Source organism: Mesoplodon bidens (assembly GCF_964165515.1).
Source record: "Mesoplodon bidens genome assembly, chromosome: 1".
In the NCBI taxonomy this organism is placed as follows: Eukaryota; Metazoa; Chordata; class Mammalia; order Artiodactyla; family Ziphiidae; genus Mesoplodon; species Mesoplodon bidens.
Window position 1 is genome coordinate 169,658,957 of NC_138176.1, and position 24,477 is coordinate 169,683,433.

General features: G+C 34.0%; 1 protein-coding gene across 2 annotated transcripts in view; it reads left to right on the forward strand.

Annotated features, from left to right (window-relative positions):
* MICU1 (mitochondrial calcium uptake 1) overlaps positions 1–24,477 on the forward strand; it is a 207,493-nt gene that overhangs the window by 73,091 nt on the left and 109,925 nt on the right. For both annotated transcript variants that reach the window (XM_081224206.1, XM_081224207.1), the window contains exon 5: positions 1,752–1,795. In XM_081224206.1, the coding sequence (XP_081080332.1) occupies positions 1,752–1,795 (44 nt within the window). The remainder of the gene's footprint in view (positions 1–1,751; positions 1,796–24,477) is intronic.

Consider the following 24,477-nt stretch of genomic DNA (forward strand, 5'->3'; position numbering starts at 1 on the left):
TGGTATTCTAAAATTTTACAAGCATACAACTGGATTACAAGTAGATTTTGTTCATTTTGCTTAAATAAGTTCTTTTAATTTGTGTCACTCTTCAGCTCTGAGAAATTTTCTGGTAATACTTTTTGGATTATTTCTTATCTATTTCTGAATGAGAAAAGGTCTTGTATGACATAAGGTCTTGTATTGAGTCTCTGTTTCTCTATAATTCTCTCTTCTGTTTTCTGTTTTCCATCCTGTTGTCTTTTTGGCAGTGGTCCTGAGAGATAACCTTTTCCTAATCTTTTGACAGTATATTAAGAAATAGGGGGGAGATAGGCAATCATAGTTTTAATTGTCTACAACTCTTTCTTGTTTTCTGTTCTCTTATCATAGAAGCATGTTCTACCTTTATGACTGGTATCTTTTTGAGTATCTGTGAGGTTTCAAATTAGATTTGTTTTTAAAAATTTTCCTTTTTCTTGACTTATCTCTTTCTTTTTCAGTCAGTGGTTCATTTTGTTCAGGGCAGGCTTCTAGAAGGTGAAGCATATTTTAGATAAGGAGCATGTGTAACCAAATGTGTAGAAGCAGAAATGCAAAAAGCTTCCTTTGGGAGTAGTGATAATCCTATCATTGTAATACTCTGGGCATAATAAGGTAAGGGTCTGAATTGGCATGAATAAAGTGAGAACTGAAAGAAAAGAACTGAGTAATTATGCAAGAAAAGTAAGTGTAATTGGGAACTGATTTCTCCACTTTAAAAACTCCCACACCACCCTCTTATTGAACTCATTGTATCCATCCTTGTAATATTATTATATGTATATGTCTTTCTTACTAAATTGTGACTCTTCAAGGCAGAGATTGTATCTTACTCATTCAATTTTTTTTTAGGTATTTATTGATCAAGCACTGTTCCAAGTACTGGGATAAAGCAGTCAGCAAAGACAGAAAATCCCAGCCCTCAGGAGCACTTAATATACTTGCTTTTATCTTTCATAGTGCTTAGGATTTCACAATGCTAGGGATTCCCAAGGTTAAATTCATTATTTAACCCACCTTTATTTTTTATTTATTTATTTAATTTATTATTTATCTGGCTGTGCCCGGTCTTAGTTGTAGCACACAGGATCTTCGTTGCGGCATGTGGGATCTTTACTTGCAGCATGCAGGATCTTTAGTTATGGAAGGTGGGATCTAGTTCCCTGACCAGGGATCAAACCCTTGCCCCCTGCATTGGGGGCATGGAGTCTTAGCCACTGGACCACCAGGGAAGTCCCTTAACCCACCTTTAAAAAGTAATACTAAGATGGTCTATTTATCTGTTTAGGTGTGTTGCAAAATGCCTTCTGATATTAAAGTCTTCTCTCTTTAACTTTATACAAAAAATTATTATGCATTCAGATTAAACTAATATCCCTCACCTTATTTAGAGGTAATATATATCATTTTGATGTAATGGAAAAGAGCATCACCTTGGAAAGAGTCCAGGGTTCTAGTTTGGCTCTACTGTTGAATAGGTTTGCACATGAACTTTTACCCTCCTTATCTCAGAGCTTCATATTCTCATATATAAAATAAAAGGTTGGTATCTTTTAGCACTGACACTTTGTGGGACAAAATTTTCATTTCTATGGACTTTGAATAATGTTGTGGCTAAACCGTCTAGTACATTTAATTGAATGATTGGAAACAAAACTGAGAGCTGTCATTTCATATGTTTCACCTGAGTTATAATCAGTGACTAAGTATTGTTTTTTTCTCTTTTACAGACTTGGGTCTGGATCAATATACAATAAAACGCTTTGATGGAAAGGTGAGTGAACTATGATACAACGTATATATCCTGTTGTTTACTAGGAAGATTTTAAAGTTCCTCTAGAATTATTTGTGAGAAATTTCTGAATACCTGTTTGTCTTATCAAAAAAGTTTGTTGCTTAGGTTGGGAGGCCTGTAAGTGCCTTCAAATGCTTCTACAGAAAAAAGTCAAGCAGAAGGCTCTTCTGTGTTTTTCCGTATAGGGTAATACTGATGGGTTACCCGCTGTATATATTAAGGGCTAATTCAGTGTATGTTGACATTTGAATTTTAATTCAATAGCCATTATAAAGGTTAACAAGCTCCCCAATATTACATTTACATTTCTTATAAAAACACCTATCTGATTTGACCTTCCTTAGACTTTGATTGTATATAGCAATAATCCTAACTAGAAAATTACAGAAGTCCTTACAGCTTTATAACAATTATGAAGAGCACCCCAAATTGCATATAAATTTGCATTATACTTACTTTCAATTCTTCATTTTATGCCTGAATAAGTCATATAATAAATCATTTAGTATAGAAAATAAAACTTTCAATTTTATTGTCTCAAAACAGTCAGTTAAACATGTTTTCCCCTTTCAGGCTGAATTCTCCAAAAAGAAAAAGAAAATATTACACAGGGTCAGAAAGAAAAGTAAAAGGTCAGTTTTAAAGAGGAGGAAGAAAGTGCAGAAGGAAGAAGAACGAGTCAGGGATGGCTCTACAAAGCTTAAAGAGAAGGAAATCAGAAGGAAAATCATGAAGTGGCTGGAAAAGGCAGGATTACAAACAAGGGTCTAGGTGGGTAGAAGTCAGGGTTAGTAGAAACTGATCTTGCAGGAATGTGTCAATCCTGCATCCTTATGTAAAACTACATGTACTGGTAAGGTGAAGATATAAGTGCTAAGGTCTTTTGCACAAGTAGAAGGAATGAGTGGCTGCCTTAAGAGCTGCGAGATCTCAGCCAAGGCTTCCAGCCTAAAAATTACCTTTTCTATTCAGGTGGCACTGTGCCTCCATCTGTGGGTATCCTCTTTTTAAAGTCACATATTCTAAAAGAAAACATGAACAAAAAGAAAGGGCATTTAGATGTTAAGAGACCCAGGTTTAGAGTCCTGGCTCTGCTTTGGGGCAGACCAATCTTCTCTCTGATCCTTGGTGTCTCTGCTTTATGTATGATAAAATACCTTATCCATGTGAGGGGTTGCTGCAGACACTGATGTCAGGGTCTGATTTCAGAGTCTTTGGCAGGTTAGGTCCCTGTCTTATCTGTCTTTATGTCACTCAGAGTCCAGAGCATGCCTGGCACATAAGAGGTAATCAATAAATGTTTGATGACTTGGAAAAAATCACATATTAGTTAGTTAATCACATATTTCTTGGAGGTATGACTCATTATGCCACTAATATCTTATTGCAAAATCAATTTTACAGATCACTTTTTTTTTTTTTTTGGCTACTGAAGGAATCCAGAGTAGCATGAGAATTCAGTCCTCTCTCATAAACCTGAAAACATGTAAAGAAGTTGAGTATGTGTAAGTTGAACAGCAACTTTACATGTTAAAAGGGGAATTTCCATTCCTAGCTCCCAAATATAGAAGTCCTAACGGTAACTCATGTTTCATATGTGCTGTTTAATTTTTTCCTGTTTTGGCCAGTACCTGTCCACTTGATGCTAAAAATTTGCAACTTTTGGCATGACTGATGAGCTCCACGTTTGTTTCAATTGTATTAAATTTATGAGCTCTACATTTCTTATCATTTGTGCCATTTGCATTTTTTTTGATTTCCACTCATTTTTATAAAATAGCAAGAGTAAAATGCAGTAAAACATTAAAGTATTTGTGTACCCATCTTGCTATGGAAACAAAAATGGCAGTGCTTCTATGTTTGGAAGGCAATCTTAGCAGATTATAGTTGCAAGTGTTTATGCACTGAAGCATAAAATTCTGAAATCAGAGTAGGAAAGGCAAGATTTAAGGATATTAATGTATAATCTTTGAAAGTATGACCTACATGAAAGTCAGGCATATGAAAGTTGACTTCATCCAGGGGAATGGGTTCTGAAAGCAAATAGAGGAATGGGATACTTATATAAGGAGGTATAAAACTGAGCCAGTGACCCTGAGCCAGATAGCTTGTTCCCCTAGCAGAGTGCACAGATTTCCCTTTCATCCATGTTGTAATATGCATGTTTAATTCCTTTGCCAGGTTCTTCATTTAAGTCCTGTATTAATTTCTATCAAATATATTATTAAGGTTTTATTTTGGAGTGAAGGTTATGTTTCCTAAATAGGATTCTTAAACTTAGTTCACCTCTAGTTTATATCTTTATGAATTGTCTTTTATTTCATATGAAGTCGAAGAAAGTAGTTTCTATACTGTTTTTAAATCTTATATAATGAAGAGTGCAAATTTCATTCAGTGTTTAATCAGTTTAGTAGTTTTTCCAGGGATTTTTGCCATGCATCAAGTTCTTCACTCGATAATTATAAGAATCAATGCTTATTCAACTGTCGATCTTAATTATTTTCCTTTGGATCTTCGTGACTCGTTTTCCCAGTCAGAAAATCTCAATTCTTGAGTAGCAGTTTCCAGAGTATATAACTCCTAAGATAATATCCTGTTGAAAAAACAGATGTACATGGTAATTATAGTAAATTTCATGCATGATGATTAGAAATTAGTAGAAAGTTAACACCCTTGAGGAATTTCCTTTCAAACTTACAATGGATAATTTTCTTTCTCTCTCGCTCTCTTTTTTTTAAACTTGGAAGATGAACTAGTTATAAATTGCTTAGAGAAATACTTATTCTCATCCTCTTATTCCCCCATTGTTTTTGTTTTTGTTTTTGTTTTGCGGTACGCGGGCCTCTCACTGTTGTGGCCTCTCCCATTGCGGAGCACAGGCTCCAGACGCGCAGGCTCAGCGGCCATGGCTCACGGGCCCAGCTGCTCCGCAGCATGTGGGATCTTCCCAGACTGGGTCACGAACCCGCGTCCCCTGCATCAGCAGGCGGACTCTCAACCACTGCGCCACCAGGGAAGCCCTCCCCCATTGTTTTAACATTCGGCACACCATTTAATTAAGTCCATCATTTGACCAGTAAGAAACACTAGCTTATTTTATTGCCTTCTAGTTGAATTGCACTTTAGTGCTTTTGTCATTGAAAGCAAGAACAAATGTAGAAGTAGTATCATCTTCCTGGGGTGTTTTCTCATTTGTACTTGAATTTCATACAAACTCCAGATACAAAGTAGAAAAGAATGGCCCAACTGATACTGACAAATAATTGAACAGTTATTTCTTACTTTGATACTTGTGGTCTTTTCTCCTATTCTTTTTGACTAGAAAATTCTCAAGAAGTAAATGAAACATTCCTGTTTCAACTGCTAGTCTGTGAAACTGAATTTGATTAAGCAGCTGTTGAATTTTGGGGAAGATCTTTTTCCAGAGCTTATCACTGCCTTATGTTAATGTATGCTTCTCCCTTACTCTAAGGATGCTTAGCAATTTCCTTTGTAGAAAAGTCTTGCAGTACCTTGTTATTGGCACTTGCATCATTTATGCATTTCACTATCTACCATCTACTAACACAGGCGTATTTCCATATAAAGAAGCTATAGTCAGTGACCTTTGGTTTTAAGAATATATTTTGTAGGTAAGTGATATTTGTAAAAATATTCAGACTAGGTTTAAAAGTTTAAAAACTTCAAAGCTTGAAAGAGTTCAGATTTTCTATTAGAGGATATTTGAAAATTATTATAAATAGAATGTTAGCACTAGTATATAGATGGTAATACAAAATATGGTCTGGCTTTTGTTTTAGGGTAATATATCACAGATTTTTTAAAAAATGCACTCTCACCTTACATTGTCCATGCATTCTCCTTATGATTTGTTAATGCAGTTATTTCATGAATTTTGGATTATTTCTTTAATGAAAACTATATTTTTTTCCTGAGTTTAATTTTTTATCATCCAATAATTGGTCTGTAAAACAAAGCACCATTTCTAAGTGGAGCCTGTATTTTACATAATTGTCAAATATTTGTTCATTTAATCAGTTAATTGCTGTCCTGTATTGGTGTGGTTTATCTCAAGTGTTTTATACCCTTCATTATCCTGTTTCTCCTACTTCTCCTTTTTTTCCTCAGCATACCAAATATAGAAATTATGGTTTGTATTTTCTGTTCCTATCGCCTATAATAGACAACTTTCTCCATCTCAAACTCTACCTTATTTTTTTTTAAGTTACAGTAGAAAACTGCATGGTCTGGGTAAAATTGTTTCTAAGCAAAGAATACCAGTATTCCAGAGCTTTGATGTAGTCCTCTTCTTTCTTCTAAAAACTTTAAAGTTCATACTCTTCTTTTAAGTAACAGTGAATCGCCCATTGAAACTAATTGTCCATCATTATCATTCCACCATGTATTTCTTATTTTGGAAAATAGATTTTTTATTCTTTCCTTTCTATGAAGTTGCCTTTTTCCCTAACCTCTCTCTGAACATTTCAGAAGTCCTGCCTCTGGAATGAATTTTTTCATTATTTGTAATTACAGTCCTTTTAGAATCTCTCCTAATTTGGAAGAAAGAGTTAACATGTGTTTTATTCCCATCTCCTTTATGATACTTACAAGAATATTTGTTTACATGGAACAGGAAAACAACTTAAATCAAATTAAGATGAAATGTTGTCCACATTGAGGTGAAAGAGATAAAAGTATGGTCAAAATCTAGAAAAGGAAATACCAATTACAGTGTTTATAATAGAAAAGATATGCAGAAAAAAAGATGGAGCTGTAGTTAAAAAGCAAAGCTTTAATATAACAAAATGCTTTTAATTACTTGCTAGGTAAAAGTTCTTTTAAAAATATTGGTAAATGAAGTTTAAAATTCCATTCCCTTTAAGGGAAAGTCGTGGTTCCCCAAGGGGAGTGTGGACACATTTTTTTTTTCCTGTAATGTAATACTCTTAATGGTTTATTTGAGTTGTGATTATTAACTTCATATCACAGATAAAATATGAGTCTGGAATAAGGTCTCGTATTACTATTACTCCTTGACATGTATAGTAAGTTATGTGAGGGATTTCCTGTCTTCTAAGAGTAAATTGTATTGAAGATCAAACAAATGTAAATTGGGGGGGTGTTGCTGAAATTCTTATAGGATAGAGTTTGGTGAATCTTCACATTTATTTGAATTGCTTTAATTTTGCTCAAATTTTTATAGCAGGATTGATGTTCTTATGAATTCTGCATTGTTAATTGGGCACATCTCTCTTACTCTCTCTTTCTTTTGGTTTCCAGAGACTTGAAACCAGTCAGTTCTAAATTCTTGGTGAATTGATGTATTTATTCAGGTCTTTCTATTGATAAATGTGAATATATAGGCAGAATTTTATTATTTTTGCTCCATGTCTTTTTGATCCATGTTTCCATTTGCCCTAAAAATTGTAACAGATTCTAAGAGGATAAAGTATTTCAATTCTTCGAATGCTGAAGTTCTCCACAAATATTTTCATAATTATATATTATTTTAGGGGTGATAATTGGGCCCTTTTTAAAAACCACATTAACATATCCACTCATTGGTTGTCAGTGGTTTATTTTTCCAGTTGGAAGTAAAATCTAAATGAAAAATGCTTGACTCTATTTGTCTCTTGAGGGAACTATTACTACTACTAATCATAATAATATGAAAAAGAAGAATAGTTGAAGTTTTTTGAGTGTTTATTATATGCCAAACACTGTTCTAAGTGTTTATACATAATTACTCTAATCCACACAGCCACTCTTTTAGATAGCTTACTGTTTTCATTATTTTACAAATAAGATACTAAAGTACATAAAAGTTAAGTAACTTTTTTTTTTTTTTGACCTAAGATCATACAGTTAGTAAGTGGTGGAGCCAAGATTCCAAATTGGTAGTCTGGCTCTAGAGTTCACCATCTTAAGGACTATGCTATACCACCTTTCATATATCTAAGCTACTTGTCTGTATGATCTATTTATAAATAGAAATTTCTCATCAAATATTTCTTTTATTTTACTAACTTAATGCTATTTGTGCGAGAAAGAACTTGCTATTTCACTTTGTTTTTGGTAAGAGTATTGAAGTTAATTTTTTCTGCTTTGATGAAGTACAGCTAGAAGCCAGTATTAACCTGAGAAACCACATAGTATTTCATTTTAAAGGAAGAAAACAAGAGATATACAAATTTTAATACCTGAATTTAGAAATTAGAATTTCAACTTCACTGTTATTTGCACCATTGTTTTCTCATATGCCATGAACACCACTTGCATTTTGAAAATGCTGTCGTTTTTTCTTTTTTTTTTTAATCGAAGGCATCACTCTTAAGGTGAAAACTGTCATCTGTATTTCGAAAACTGGATCCTGGCTCATTGTAGTCAAGATAGCAGAGAAAATAGTATTTCTGTTACAAACTAAACTATTTACCCTTTCAAATATTGATTGGTTGTGTGTTAAATGTAGAATAATTTGAATAGAGCTACTCATTATAGTCTTTAGACAAGCAAAAGTTTAAAATGTAATTACATTACCAAAATGAAATCAAGTACAGATTCAGCATTTCAGAAAATCCTTTGACACCTGTTGTAATTTTCTGTTCTATTTTTAGTCTCAGATTTTTTTGTCTTCCTTCTTTCCCATCCAAAGTTCTTTAAATTATTTTAAAACCATTTTCTCATTTTTCTCTCTTCTTACAAATTAGCCATTTTAGTTCTCTTTAACACACTGCAGTCCTCAGAAAATCTGGTTTTGGTGTCTGAAATATTTTACAAGGGATTTCCAATTTGAGCATCTAAGTATTTGACAAGCTACATGTAAACAATTAGTAGATGTAAGTATTCTGAATCGAATATGAAAAATACAAAATTATGGATTGCTGTACTTGTTAGTGTGTAATAGCGCAGGATGAGAGAATGTGGTTTTGGATATAGACAATCCTGTATTCAGATATGGACTCTGCCACATACTTGATGGATAACCTTGGGCAAGAAACCACTTAACGTCTGAGTGTCAATTATCTTCTGTAACTATAAAATCAGGACAATAGGCAAAGTATCTGGCTCCACAAATTATAGCTATTTTGCATAACTTTCAGCCCTTTACTCAATTTATGAAAGGAGTTAGCTGCTATCATGTATGTTATCTTCTTTCTCGGTTTGTATGAAATGCTACAGAAAAGCATGTGCTCTTCATAATTGCTCTTTCCGTTGTTCTTTCCTTCCCAGTTAAATCAGCTATAAAAATCTCCGTGTGCTATCTCTGTAATGAGCAATTGGCCGGCATTAAATGGCTAGTCTATGAACTGAAGAGAGACCTCTGGTTTGATTTCTCATATCTGAGCTGTTCTGTGTTCACAGGGATTCATCTCACCACAGTACTGTAAAATCCTTTGGGTCTCTGTCACATCAGTCCTAGCCTTAGGCTTGTAAATTGTTGGTAGCATATATTTTTCAGTCAAGAACTTTTATCATGCTACTAAGGTTGGTTTGAGAAGTATGATAAGTTCAGGTCAAATTTTATTTCACAGCCAGTGAAGTTTATTTGTTGAAAAAAAAATCTTTAAAACCATTTGATATATGAAGGTACTTTGGAGTGGTACCCAGCTGAATTAGCTAACTTAAACTGCTTCAACAGTGCCAGCCTTCATGATGGCTGGCTTTTTGTTACTAACATGAATAGTACTTTATTTAGTGCAACATAATTTTGCAAGAGACCTGTTTCTAAGTAGTCATTCTGAACTCTTCCTTAGAGTAGTTATTAATCCTCTGAACTCATCTGAGTTTGGTTGCCTATATGTTAAATATAGGTGGTAAAGCAATGAATTTGCCATGAAGTTAAAAAATAGTATATCATGAAATGATAGTGAGATACCCTTAAAGGAAACCTTATTTAACGAAATGGTTTCACTACCCATGGAAAAAAGTTAAGTGTTTGCTTTCCCTTTTCTTTAAGAAATAGGTAATTATTCATGTGTTTTCTTTTTATAGTAATGTGAAGTTTTTCTGTAATTGTATGTTTTATTTCGGCGAGGTTAGGAATTGAGTTATTTGGGGTTTTGTTTTGTTTTGTCTTACTGTACCTAGCAGATAATATATAAAATATTTTTATGTATTCCTCATTTCCTGTTACGGGTATTCAGTGATTTTATTCCAAATCACATTTGGTCCTGTATATGTTATAATAGTTTGTGATATAAATATATTTGATTTGGGAGTTTTTGTTCATATAATCAAACAATGTTATTATTTTTTTCTTTTTCTCATCTTCTGATCAGGATTTCTGGCAGGTACTGACTCAGCAGCATGTGCCTTAAATTAATTAATGTTTCAAAACCCATAGTAATGCTTCAGGGACAAAGGTTCAGTGCATGTTCATGTCCTTTCCCTGCTCCCTTCAGAATGATTCAGTTCCTGTCACTTTAAATTAACAAATCTTTAATATGACAATTCAAACACTGCACAAGTCCTTGAGAATATAGTACCTAGCATAATTTAAAAGGAAGTTTTAACATTATGTGTCACACCAAAGGTCAAGAAACTGTTTTAATCATTGTATAATGGATACTCAGTTACTTGGGTCATTTAAATAGTCTTAGTAGGGATGCCATGTTCCTAGTTGAACTGTTGCAGGGATGGTGAGACAACAGTAACTTCAAGTGAGATGTTAGTAGTTCTTTTTTTCTTTTGAAATTTCTTAAATAATAAATACAGATAAGCAGTTGCTTAGTTATACTTTGCTCAATAAAATGACTTAAGGGGAAACAGATGGAACATTTAGAAAGACTTCATTATTTTGCTTTTTTGAGCTAATCAACAAGTTTAAATGGAAAAGCAGCAAATACGTGGAGAAAATCATAAAAAAGAATGTATAGATTGTAGGCTGACAAAGGAGAATTTCAAGGACACGCCTAAGAAGTACTTTTCAAATTGATCTTTGAAGGCTTAGACTTCTTAATTATAGTTTATAAACTATTAAAATGTATTCAAAATATATTCATTAAAAAACATTACTCTTGCATTTCTTAATAAAAATATAAACTAAGCTTAATTAGAACATCCTTTGGTCTAAAATAATTATTTAATTAATGAAGGTCACAAGGTACTGTTTATTTTTATACAACATTTTTCCTGTGCTTCCTTGTTCTTAAAATGGTATATATTTTTAGTAGTCTCCTTACGAAACCCCCAAACCAATCATCCTGTTATTGGTGCAGTAGATTATTTTACCACCTTAGCCTTTAATTGCATTCTGAGACAAACCAACAAATATTTAAATTACTGTATCAGAATAATTTATTGATAATCCCATTATCAATGTTTCTAATTCTGGAGATTTTGTTTTAGAATAGCTGTGGCACAACCATCATGCAGAGTGCTAAGGAGTGTAAATCAAATGAGGTGTTAACACCTGTGATTGAGGACAGCCACTTCCAGTTCTCTGTTTATGGTAGGACAGTTTGTAGGAGGCAGCTAAAAATTCTTCCTCTCCTTTGATAATTGTGTGGTTTAAGGCTTAGAGATTTAAAATGACTTGTCTCACTTAGGTGTCCTTACTAGGCAATGAGGAGAAGAGAAAAGAGGTAGGAATTGGTAAGGACTTGAAAGTCTCCAGAAGCTGCAGCATTGAGTAGTCAACCTCTGTAGTTGACAAAGAGCATCAGTCTTCTTTAAACTTTGACTATTGAGGGTAGTATCCTTTGTTGATCAAGGATTCAGAATCAAGTTTTATTGTATTCTTAAGGATATCTTATTAATAAGGTTTTTATATTATATATAAAATATATTTATATTTTATATTAAAAATAATAAACTCTTTTTCTTAGAATAGGTTGTGGAGGAATTGTTTATATTGGGTTCTATAAATATCACTCATTTTGGTGACACTAGTATAAATTGTTTAAGCTTCCAAAGGTCAATGAGCAGTTACTTTATACAAGAGGACTTTCTTGCTTGCTTCCTTACAGGGATTTGTCCTTTGCATGCTAAGTTCCTATTGCCTGTGGAAAGGCTGGAATCATTTTGTTTTTCTGGTAGCATAGTATGAGTGCTGTTCTTCAGATGCAGCTTATGAATGGTGTCAGTACTTATTATATTGCTGTGAGGAGTATCCATAATGTCTCTTTCCAGTCTCTGAGTTCCACCACTACTAAAGTCTGTTGATTTAACCCATGTACTTGAGTTTTCATCTCGAACAAAGAAACAATAATATAATCATTAAGTGTTCCCAAGGAGGGTATAGTTTACTTGGTTGTCCCAAATATTAAGACTTCTATTAAGATGTCTTTAAATACATTTTTATTTTAGATTCTGTTGTGTTTGAATTTGGGATCATCTGTGAACCCATTTGTTTTATCATTGTTGATTTGAAAGCATAAACATGACTACCATTACATTTCCAACACCTTTATGTTTAACTTTTCCATCATGAAACAAGATTTGAAATTTACTTTGATATGAGAGGACTTCGTTCCAAACTAACTTCCGTTTTAAAATTATTTTAGCACAAACACTCTAGTATGTTTCAAAGTTACACAAATAGATTTCTATGAAAACCACTCAAAACATTTTATTTCTTCTGTTCTGGTAAAAATGGGTTCTCAACTGATATGTATTGATGACCTTTGGCTGCAGAGAAAGTGTGAGGATAGTTCTTGGTTTGCATATTTGGCTTTGCCATGGTGCATTTTTTAGAAGTTCTATATATAAATAAAAAGCTTCTCCAATTATAGATCAATGTAACATCTATTAATTAAGAAGATTATAGAGAATCATTATATTCTTTTGATGATACTCATTTTGAAAATGATTAAAATATACATTTGAACAAATCAGGGCATAAAAATACGATGTGCACCTACATCATTAACTAGATTTTCATCTTCAACTTCAAGATAAATGAGCTAATACAAGCTAAGCCTCAAGATAAATATTTTACAATAATAAACTATGTTTTGCTCCAAAAATATTCAATCTGCATTAAATTTTAGAAATTGCAAACAGTATAGACCCCTGATGTAATTCTGTGCATTTGATACAGTACAACATATAATAGTTCATGCATGGGTTCTGTCTGGAGTCAGACCATGACCTGTCCTGCCACTTTATAGCACTGTCACCTTGGGGTTCTTATTTAACTTCTCTAACCCTCAGTTTTCTCATTTGTTAAGTGCAGACAGTAGTATCACCTATCTCATAGAATTGCAGTGAGAACTTAAAGAGATAATGCAAGTGTTTAGCACAGTGCCTGGCATAGAACATGCAAGCTATAATTTTTAAATTCTTGATATGTCTTTAATGGTTGGTGGTATTCAAGGAATACCTAAAAATGTATGATTTCAAAATGATTGAAAAATTCTTCATCTAAAGGATTTCCTGGGAGATGATAGTTACTAGAACAGTGTAAATCAAGGGTGTGAACAGTGATCCTCAGAGTGAAACTCTTTTATTTTTGTTCTTATGGTACATTTTTTTCTTGTAATAATTTTTTCCAAATGGGAGAAGATGAAATACTATACTGACTTATTTTTCAAAATTTGTATGTGAGGTTGTTTTTCCATGAAGTGATAGGGAAGTCTTTTTTAACCCATGTGACTGAAACCAAGACTGCTGCTGAGCTCAGGACAGTTCTTCTCAGCACTGATTGACTTGAGTGGCCAACATTCAAAATTAAATTCTTAGATTTGGGTAACAGATAATCAATAATGACAAAATATAGATTCTCCCACCCAGAGCTGCCTTGAAGCAAGTTTGCAGGCATAATGTGGTAGAAACTAATAGAGTTGATGATTTTCCCCATCTAGGGTTTTGAGAACACCTCATCAGATACTGAGGACTGAAATAAATCATTTCAATAAAGTTATATCATTTCTTTGAAGTTAATGCTATTCCAGCAGACTTTTGAATTTTTATCATTGCTTTAATCAAATCTTCTGCCACTGTTTTTTTTAAGCATCTTCATTTGTATCCATATTCTCTTTAGCCATCTAGTTAATGAAATAGGAAAACATTTGCATTCTAGGTGTTTGGAGTTGTTCTCAGAGCTAAAGTGGTTAGAATGGGGACTGAAAAGAGAATGGCTTTCTGGCAGAGTGAAATTTCCAGGATCTTAAGCATTCACCTTCCCCAGTTTGTTGCACAGTAATTTGTGTTTGTTGCCTCAAATGCAATAATACCTTTAAAAAGTTTGGAAACTCTGAGTTAGAAGTAGAAATCATAAAGTACTGTAAATTAGAAACATCTCAGTTTTATCTGACATATCCCCAAATTCTATCTTCTGCAAGTTCAGGTATGGGATGGGGGAAGAAAAATAACACATATTTTAACTGTGCAACATTTTCTGTTTGATTGAGAATAGTGTGATTGTTTAAGATTGATATCTTACACAAGGCTTTGGCATCTATCTGTACACCAACTAAATAATGAAGAGTGAGCATTAATTGCATGGGGAAATTGCTGAATTTTCTCTTTGTTTCTAACACCTGTTCTCCCTGCCCTCACCCCAACCTTAGGTAGAACTACTATTTATCATTTGGAAATTGTATGCTGAAATTGCATCTTTTGGGAGAAGCATATTATTATCAATAATTTGTTTTTGAAATACAACACAAGTACTTCTTGAGGGATTTAGATAGGCTTCTAAATGTATTTCAGCGATATAGAGAAATGTTAATATTAAAACAGTCCAATTATTTCAGTTTCATAAAGGATGACATCTTAATTTAAATAGTAAAGCTGCGTTCTTTATCAGATTTTCTATGTACCAGAGATGTTTTGAGGTTCTCGATGATGTGTTAGCATCTATTTTGCTGGCATAGTCCATCAACTTCTACTCGATAGAAAAAAGTTTACTTCAAACTATAGAACTTGAAAAGTGGATCTTAACTAGAATAGATAATGAGGTTAAACTCCTAGATATGATTTTTCTCTTTGGCTTTATCCAGTCGAGTCCTAGAAGGCAAAATTATTGGCCCTATTTTGTTCAATCCTATTATAACAGGATTCAGTGTTTGAGCACTGTGAGTATTAACAAGTTGGAATCATGTCTGGAATTCCCAGTCCCAGGGCTCCTGATGGTACCTGCAACTTTAGCCAGATGTTTTATAAGTTTTTGTGATTGGTCAGAAACCAGAGTGTGAATGCTTCAGCACAAAGCCATCCTGGTAAAACAATTGAGGTTTTAGACTAACTGAGAAGTGTAGTAGTTACACATGTAATTGCTGATTTGCTGTAAGTTTACTCTTAAGTCTTTCTGCTTATCTAAAAAATTAAAAGATTCAGGATATGGTGCAGTTGAGATCAATACCAGGATTCTTATGAGGTTATTAATTTATTTGCCTGTACTTAAGGTCAGTAATTTGAATGTTTTAGTGATGTTGAGTCTGTAGCCATGTTTTAAGTTTTAAAACATATAATATCTAAGACTAGGTCATGTAAATGATAGTAAAACAGTTAAATTTCATTTTAAGTCAGTGAGCACACTGCTTTGAAATATTTTGCATAGTCTTGTTCTCCAAAACAGGAGTAACGTTTGTCAGTAAATTGAATAGAAATTCTATTGTGAGCAGTTTACCTGCATTCCACTTCCACAGCCTTAACTTCAGAGATTCAAGTGATTAGAGTAGTGTCTGATACGTAGCTTCTAAGATGCATAAAGTAGTATAATGCTCTGTAAGGAATCTGCAATTATAGCTTCTTTTTAAAATACCCATTTCTGTTTAATATTCAGCATATACACTGAAGTAGTTGCTAGAATTTTACCTCAGGAGCTTTAATATAAGTTTCTATAAATTTTTTTACTGAATGATATATTAATATATTACTTAATCTCACATTATATGGTCTTACAATAGAATTGAAATATATTCTATTTCTTTTGACTTTTATATAGATTTCTTCCTTTTAGTTTGTCTTATATTTATTATTTATATTGAATTTATTACTCATATTGAATTAAATATAAATCCTTGTGATAGATTTCACTAGTAAAAATACATATTAATATAAGTGTTCATTAGGAACAAAAAATATAAATAACCACCTCTGAGACAGTGAGAGAAAATGAACATTACTACCAATCTGCTAAGGAAGATTATGTTTTCCTCGTACTGTGACTCCATATCACCCCTGAAGTATATAAATGGTATTTGCTTAGGACAAAAATGACTTAAAATTTAGTCAGAGGTTAAACTTTATCCAAAAGATTAAGTGAAGGAACAATTTACTTGACATTCTCAGTTTGCAAAATTAAACACTGATAAGACTTTAGGAATAAGAAAAAATAACCAAAAACCTTCCTTCCACTCTCCTTCTTTGAATCTTGATTTTCCATTTTCACCATACTTCGGTGCTTTTAAAAATTTATTCATTATTGAACTCCAATATATCTGTTTTCACAGATTCTCCTTGTGCCTTGGCTGTTTGACTTGAGGATATCACTTATGGTAGAATCAGACCTTTGATTTAAGAATATCAGCTAACAAACTGTCATGCAACACAAAATAGTCTAAAAATTGGTTTCTGGTAATTCCCACTTCTTTCCAAATCTTGACATATTTATTTAATTCTCCTCCTAACTTTAAATAATTGAGAGATCAAATATGATGGTTTTATGACAGTTTAGGTGTTTGTGATTAATATATGTCATGAATTTTATCTTTGGAGTTTGGGATACTTGAAAACACACTTATAAATTCTTAGAGTTAATATTGATAGATAGTTGTGTAATCCTAAATGTACCTGAACTACTCTTTGACAAGTGGATGCCTCAGAAAACATAATGTAACTTCTCTCCCTGTCTCCTCCTACCCCCACCCCAACTCCTGAAGCATGGAAAAACAATGTAGACCTTTACTAAAGAATTAGAAGACTGTATTGCACAGGGCACATCACAAAGCATGGCTAATTTAAAAGTCCTCTTTAAACATCTTTCTTTCTGGTTTTTATTTTATTTATTTATTTTTAAAATTTATTTATTTATTTATTTATCTCTGGCTGTGTTGGGTCTTCGCCAAGTGCGAAGACCCAACTGAACTTCACCGCTGCGCACAGGCCCTCTCCAGTTGTGGCAAGTGGGACCTTCTTATTGCAGTGGCTTCTCTTGTTGTGGAGCAATGGGCCCCAGGCACGGGGGCTTCAGTAGCTGTGGCGCACAGGCCTAGCTGCTCCACGGCATGTGGGATCCTCCTGGACCAGGGATCAAACCTGTGTCCCCTGCATTGGCAGGCAGACTCTCAACCACTGCACCACCAGGGAAGTCCCTTTCTTGTTTTTAAAGAGCTACTGCAAAACATGTATTCTGTGTCGTTTCTCTCAAACACGTGTGTGCACATATGTGCTCACATGCTTTCTTTTCTCTGTTTTCCCAACTTTGATACTTCCTATTACTCTCTGGTCACGTCTCCTTCCTCTTTTTGGCTCACCTTTCGAGGGTCCCTTTTCCTTCTATATTTTTTCTCCCAGATGTCTTCTTCAACTTTTTCTTATGTAGAGCAATTTGACCTTCTTTTGGCCTCTCCTGGTCCCTGTAACTGTATTCAGTACAGCAGAGGTCTCATAGATAGCCCTGCAAACAGAAATATTTTCTCCTTTAGAGGACTAGGATTGCAAACATGGACATATCCTATTTAATGCAGTAGAGTAGGGGTTGTCCTCCTGGAGACAATCACACTAACTGAATTAGCATTGGAAAGTGTCAGTATAAAATAGCCCCTAGTAATTCTCAATCAATATACAATTTAAGGTCTGTTCAATGATGTCTTTATTATCTCTGCAGACTTTATAATTGCTCTAATTGTGGAGGTGGCTAGGCCTAAACCATGACCCCCAAATGCATCTTATGCAGAGTCTCTCAAGCTGCATTACTTATATTTTGGAAAACAATCATATACTTTGCTAGTAATCAAAAGACCTTCTAAAGAAAATAGGCTACTCAAGTCAGAAGCTATTATAGAAGAGTGGATGCACACTTACATGGTAAATTGATTTTTAACAAAGGTGCCAAAATAATTAAATGGGGAAGGGAAGGTGTTTTCAACAAATGGCTTAGAAATGGCTTCAGTCAGCTGTTGGCTAGGGCCTTCGCCATCTAGCTTGACCAAGGATGGAAGATTTATTTCTAATGTGGCTCACTCAAATGGCTGATAAGATAGTACTGACTGTGGTTGGGAGGCCTCAGATCCTCTCTCTGTAGGCTCTCCACAAGCCTGCTTGAGTGTTCTGTTCAAATGAGACCTAGCTTCCCTCCAGCAGAGCAAGGGGCCTTTTATGCCTTAGCCTCAAAAGTCATACATTATCACTTTTGCTGTATTCTGTTAGTTATACAGACCAACCCTGATTCAATGTGGGAAGAGACTAGGTCTACACAAGGACATGAATACCAGGAGGCAAGAAACATTGGGGTTATTTGGGAGTCTGGCTAACACACTGAAAAGAGTCTCATATCCAGAACATATAATGATCAGTAATAAAAAGACAAACAACCCAATTAAAAATAGGCAAAAGACTTGAACAGATACTTCCCAGAGAAAGATATATTAATTGTCAATAAACTATTAAAAATGGGCAAAAGACTTGAACAGATACTTGCCAGAGAAAGATATATTAATTGTCAATAAACTAAGTGCTTAAAACACTTGGTCACCAGGGAAATGCTCAAAAAAACCACAATAAGATACCACTAAAATGGCTAAATTAAAGAAACTGGCCACATAAATGTTGACAATGATGTGAAGCAACTAGAACTCCCATACATTGATGGTGCAAGTAAAAGAAGTACAACTTTGAGGAAAGTCAAAATAGCCAAAAACTGAAAAGTGCCTGTTTAATCATTAAAGGAATGAATAAATTGTGATATTACTTGTGTGCATTATTATATGCACAATATAATTATATGCAAAATAAATTGCATAAATTATTTATTTTTAATATTTTTAGTTTTATTGGTGAGTATTATACTGCTCTGCAATAAAAATGAATGAGTTACTGATAAATAGAGTGTGGATGAATCTCCCCAACATTATGCTGAACCATAGAAGCTGGACACCAAAGAGTACATACTAGTGATACCATTTATAGGAAGTTCTAGAAAAAGCAAAACTAATCTGTGGCGCAAAAATATGGTGGGAATTAACTGTGGAGGGGCATAAAGGATACATCAGGGATGGCGGAAATGTTCTATAACCCAAATATATATCTGGGTTACTCAGATATGTGTTTATAAAACTCATTGAATCGTATATTGAATTTGTGCATTTCATCATAAGTGGATTTTACTTAAAACTGTAACAGATACTGAACTCTAGATGATACATTTGTTTTTTGCAGAGATAATTAGCAATTGTGAAACTATCTTCCTTGTATTCTAAACTTGAGCAAATGAGTAAATATATTGCAGATAATGGGAACCAGATTTCTCTCTGTTGGAGAAGGGAGTAACACGTGTGTAAAGGGCAAGATTAAATTGTGCTCTGTGGTATTAGAATGGAATTAGAGATATCATTATGAATTCATAGTTTGTAATAGACAAATAGATATGAATGTAATCATGAGGAAACAGCAGCCTAATTCGAATTGAGGGATATTTTACAACATAATTCACCTGTACTTTTCAAATTGTTCAAGGTCAAAAAGTATAAAGAGACCAAAATTGGCAGAGTAGGTAACGCCAAAACTATACACCGCCACTAAGACAATAATTAAGCCAGTGAAAACTGTCGATCAGCTTTTTCAGATCTGTGGAATCTAACTAATCAGACTTTAAGCAGCTAGGGGAATGCTTAAGAAAGAAGCTGCTGAAAGAATCAGCTTGGGGGTTTGTGTTTGTTTCGCCTACCTTGGAGCTTTCTTAGGGCTGGGGTGACCTCCCAGGTGGCATTTGTTAAAAGCATAAAGGTAAATATACTAGCCACAGCAGCTGAAGACAAGCAGCAGACAAACCAAAACAGCTGGGAAAGAAGAGGCTGCAGCAGGAGATAGGTGAGAGAACAAGGACTTTGAAATGCTCTACCATATACTGGTGAATCTGGAAGGCCATGTGCACACCCAGGGCCAAATGAATACTTAGAGGAAACCCCAACAGACCCTAACCTTTCACTTCTGGCTGATGTTTAGCTTCCAAGCAAGCAAGAAATGAAGGAAGGGCAGAATTATAAATAGTGACTAAGCATTGAAAGAATGCCCAACACAGAGCCAGTCTGCAAGGATCTTGAGAGGTTTTTTTTTTTCCCCACCCTTTGGATCCAGGAGCTTAAGGAAATCTCTCAAATCACTAGCTGACGACTAAGGTATGAAACAGAGACTTGAGTGACCATGCTGGACAAAGTATTTACAAAAGAATTTACAAAAATTATTAAAGAAATGACTACAACCCATGCAAGCAGCAACAACAAACCCTGAGGATGTGGGAGAATCCTATTTCCAGAATTACCACATTGTAATATACAAAATGTCTGGTTTTCAAAAACATTATCCTTGTAAAGAAACAAAGTATGGCCCAGGAAAAAAAAGGAATAGGAACTATCCTTGAGAAAGCTCAGATATTGCAACTTACTACAGACAGACTTTAAATCAATGCCCTAAATATACTCAGAAAGAGCTAAAAGAAACTACAGGCAATGAACTTAAAGGAAACAAGGAGAATGATGTATGAACTAATAGGAAAAAATAGATAGAAATTATAAAAAGGTATCAAATAGAAATTCTGGAACTGAAAATTTCCTATAGCTGAAAGGAAAATTTTAGTGAAGGGGTTCAACAGCAGATTTGAATACACAGGAAAATGATTAGTGAACTTGAAGATAGGTCAGTTAATATTTTCCAGTCTGAGAAACAAAAAAAGGAAATGAACAGAGCTTATGAGACCTATGTGACACTACCAAGTGTACCACATATGTACAATAGGAATCTCAGAAGGCAAGGAGAGAGAAAAGGGGACAGAAAGAATATTTGAAGAGATAATTGCTCAAAACTTTCCAAATTAAATGAAATATATGAATCTATGCATCCAGGAAGCTAAATAACTCCAACAGGATAAACTCAAAGAGACCCACACTGAGATACATTATAATCAAACTGTCAAAAGCTAAAGACGGTGAATCTTGAAAACAGGAAGAGAGAAGCAACTTTCCACACACAAACTATACACAATAGGATTAACAACCAGTTTCTCATCAGATACCATGAAGGCCAGAAGGCAGTGGGGTGACATATTTAAAGTGATGAAAGAAAAATAAAATTGTCAACCAAGAATTCTCTACCTGCAAAATTATCCTTCAGAAGTGAAGGAGATAGATATTAAGCCATTCCCAGATAAACAAAAGCAGAGGAGTTTGTTGCTATGCTAGTAGATCTACCCTACAAAAAATGCTAAAAGTAATACTTAAGGCTGAAAAGAAAGGACACTAGATAGTAACTTGAAGCTATATTGAGAAATAACACCAGTACCAGTAACAACATAGGTAAATATAAAAGCCAGTATTATTTTATTTGTGGTTTATAACTCCTATCTATCCCTCTGTAATTTGAAAGACAAATGCATGAAACAGTTATTATCAATCTGTGTTAATGGGCACACTGTATAAAAATGTAATTTGCAAAAATAACATAAAGGGAAATGGAACTCTACAAGAACAGAGTTTTTTAATACTATTGAAGCTAAGTTGGTATTTATTCAAACTAGGTTGCTGTAAATTTAAGATGTTAATTGTAATCTGCAGAGTGACCACTAAGAAAATAACTAGGTATGGTTCCATTTATATGAAATATCCAAAATATATGAATCCATAAAGACGGAAAGCAAATTAGTGATTTCCAGGGGCTAGAGGGAGGGGGCAGTGGGATGTGACTGCTTAATGGATAAGGGGTTTCCTTCCAAATGGGGTTATGAAAATGTTCTGGAACTAGGTAGTGGTGATAGTTACACAACATTGTGATTGTACTTAATACCACCAAATTTTACGCTTTAAAATGGTTCTGCGGTAAATTTTATGTTATGTACATTTTACCACAGTTTTTAAAAATTATAAAAACGTAAGCAGTATGGTACTGGCATAAGAATAGACACAAGGATCAATGGAATGAAATTGAGAGTCCAGAAATAAACCCACATATATATGGTCAATTTATTTTCATCAAGGGTGCCAAGACCATTCAGTGGTGAAATTATAATCTTTTCAACAAATGGTATGGGGTCAACTGGATATCACATGCAAAATAGTGAAGTTGGACCCCTACCTCACATTAATACAAAAATTAACTCAAAATTGATAAATGACCTAAATATAAAAGCTGAAACTACAAAACTTTTAGAGAAACAGGGGTGAATCTTCATGATCTTGGATTTGGTGATGGAGTCTTAGATACGACATCAAAAGCACAAGCAATAGAGAAAAAAATAGACAAATAGAACTCATCAATATTTAAAATTTCTGTACACCAAAGGACATTATCAGGAGAGTGAAAAGGCAGTGAACAGGATGAGAGAACATATTTGCAAACCCTATATCTGATATGTTTAGTGTATAGAATATATTGATATAAAGAAACTTACAACTCAACAACAGAAAGTCAAATAACCCAACTCAAAAATGGGCAAACGATTTGAACAGAGATTTCTCCAAAGAAGATAATACAGATGGCCAACAGACACATGAAAAGATGTTCAACATCATTAGGCACTAGGGAGATGTAAATCAAACCTCAATAACATACCACTTCACACTCACTAGGATGGATATAATTTTTTTAAAAAGGAAAGAAAAAGAAAATTGAGGATATGGAGAAATTTTTGAACCCTTTTACATTGCTGGTATTAATGCAAAATAGTGTAGCCACTGTGGAAAACAGTTTGGCCATTCCTCAAAAACTTAAACATAGAGGTATGATACGACTCAGCAATTCCACTCCCAGGTATATACCCAAAAAAACTGAAAGTGGATAGTCAAACAAATACTTGTACATGAATGTACATGGTAGCACTATTCACAATAGCCAAAAGGTGGAAGCAACCCAAATATCCTTCAGTGGATGAATGGATAAACAATTTGTGGTATATATACAATGGAATATTATTTGGTGATAAAAAGGAATGAAGTACTGATTGATGCTACAACATGGATGAACCTACAAAATTTGATATGTGAAAGAAGCCAAACCCAAAAGGCCCACACATTTTATGGTTAAATGGTTAAAATGGTGAATTTTATGTCATGTGAATTTTACCACAATCAAAAATAATAATAAACCTCCAAAGGAAAAAGTAAAGATGGACATAAAACTCCAAAGGAAAAAATAAAGATGGGCAAAGAAAGCTGTTTTAGATTAATGGAGATTAAAAAGACATGACAACTAAATGCCATTTATGATTGTGGACTACATCCTGGACTGGGGGGAAGATAGCTGTAAAGGAAATTATTGGGACAGTTCACCAAATTTGATAATAGACTGTGGATTAGATAATAGTATGTATCAGTATTAAATATCCTGGTTTTATAAAATGTATACTGTAATATGTAAGAGAATGTCTTTGTTCATAGGAAATATATACTGAAGTATTTAAGTGTAAAGGGGCATATGTCTCCAACTTTCAATATGGTGTAAAAGAAAATATGTATCTACATAAAATGAAAAGCAAATAGGGTGATAACATAAACTGTTAGTGATTCTGAGTAAAAAGCATATGAGAGTTCCTTATACGGATCTTTCCACTTTTATGAGTTTGAAAGTATATAAAAATAAAAAGTTGTGGACAAACTTGGATTTTTCTTTTTATCTTCTGAGCAGCAGCATAGTACAGATGGTTCTTAGAAAAATAATGTTAGATAGGCTTTTTTGGCTTATCTGCTTCATTTCAGTTTGTCCTTAGACTTTTGTCTGTTTCTCAACTTCTGGATCACAATATATTATTTATTTTATTTGCTTATAGCAGTCTCTCTGTAAGATTATTACATGATTAATATTGGTTACTCAGCTTCTATACAAATTTATTCTGTCTAGTAATGGTATGCCTTTGACAGCCTGTTCTCATTTTGTGTATTTTTTCTTGTTCACATGCTTTACTTTTGCAGTATCTTGGATAATGTTAAAAATGTACATTTTTTTTCTTTTGAGAAATTAAGATATTAACTTCCCAGTGAACAGCTTTGCTGCTCTTTTCATCCAATAGCCTTCTTTTGTCTGAAATTTGTGTTTAATCTATTGGTAGATGATCAAGTGTGATATGAGATCTAACCTTAATTGAACATATTGGACTGTGGGCTCATTTTTGGTTTTGGCTCAAAGACATAATCTCTAAATACTGCCAGGCCGGACCAGGCTTTCTGCCCATCACAAATGAGTCAGAATCACTTTCCTAAGTAGAAACTGCCATCAAAACCTCTTACCACTTTGCAGGCATTCAACTATGGATTTTTGCCTGTCCATGGTTACTGTTTCCTATTACAAGCAGGTATCCAGTAGAGGCTATTTTGAGTGGGTTTACTAAGAAGATCATGATGATTCATTTGGTACTTGTGTCTTCAATTGGTTAACCAGTTTTCTTTCCTTTGTGGTGTATGATGGGACCTTCACTAGACAGAGGTAACCTATTGGATAGTTGTGTACCTGGATGGTGGTGTGGTGGTGCTTGTTGGTTTAATTTTCATGATACTCCTCCCAAGGTTATG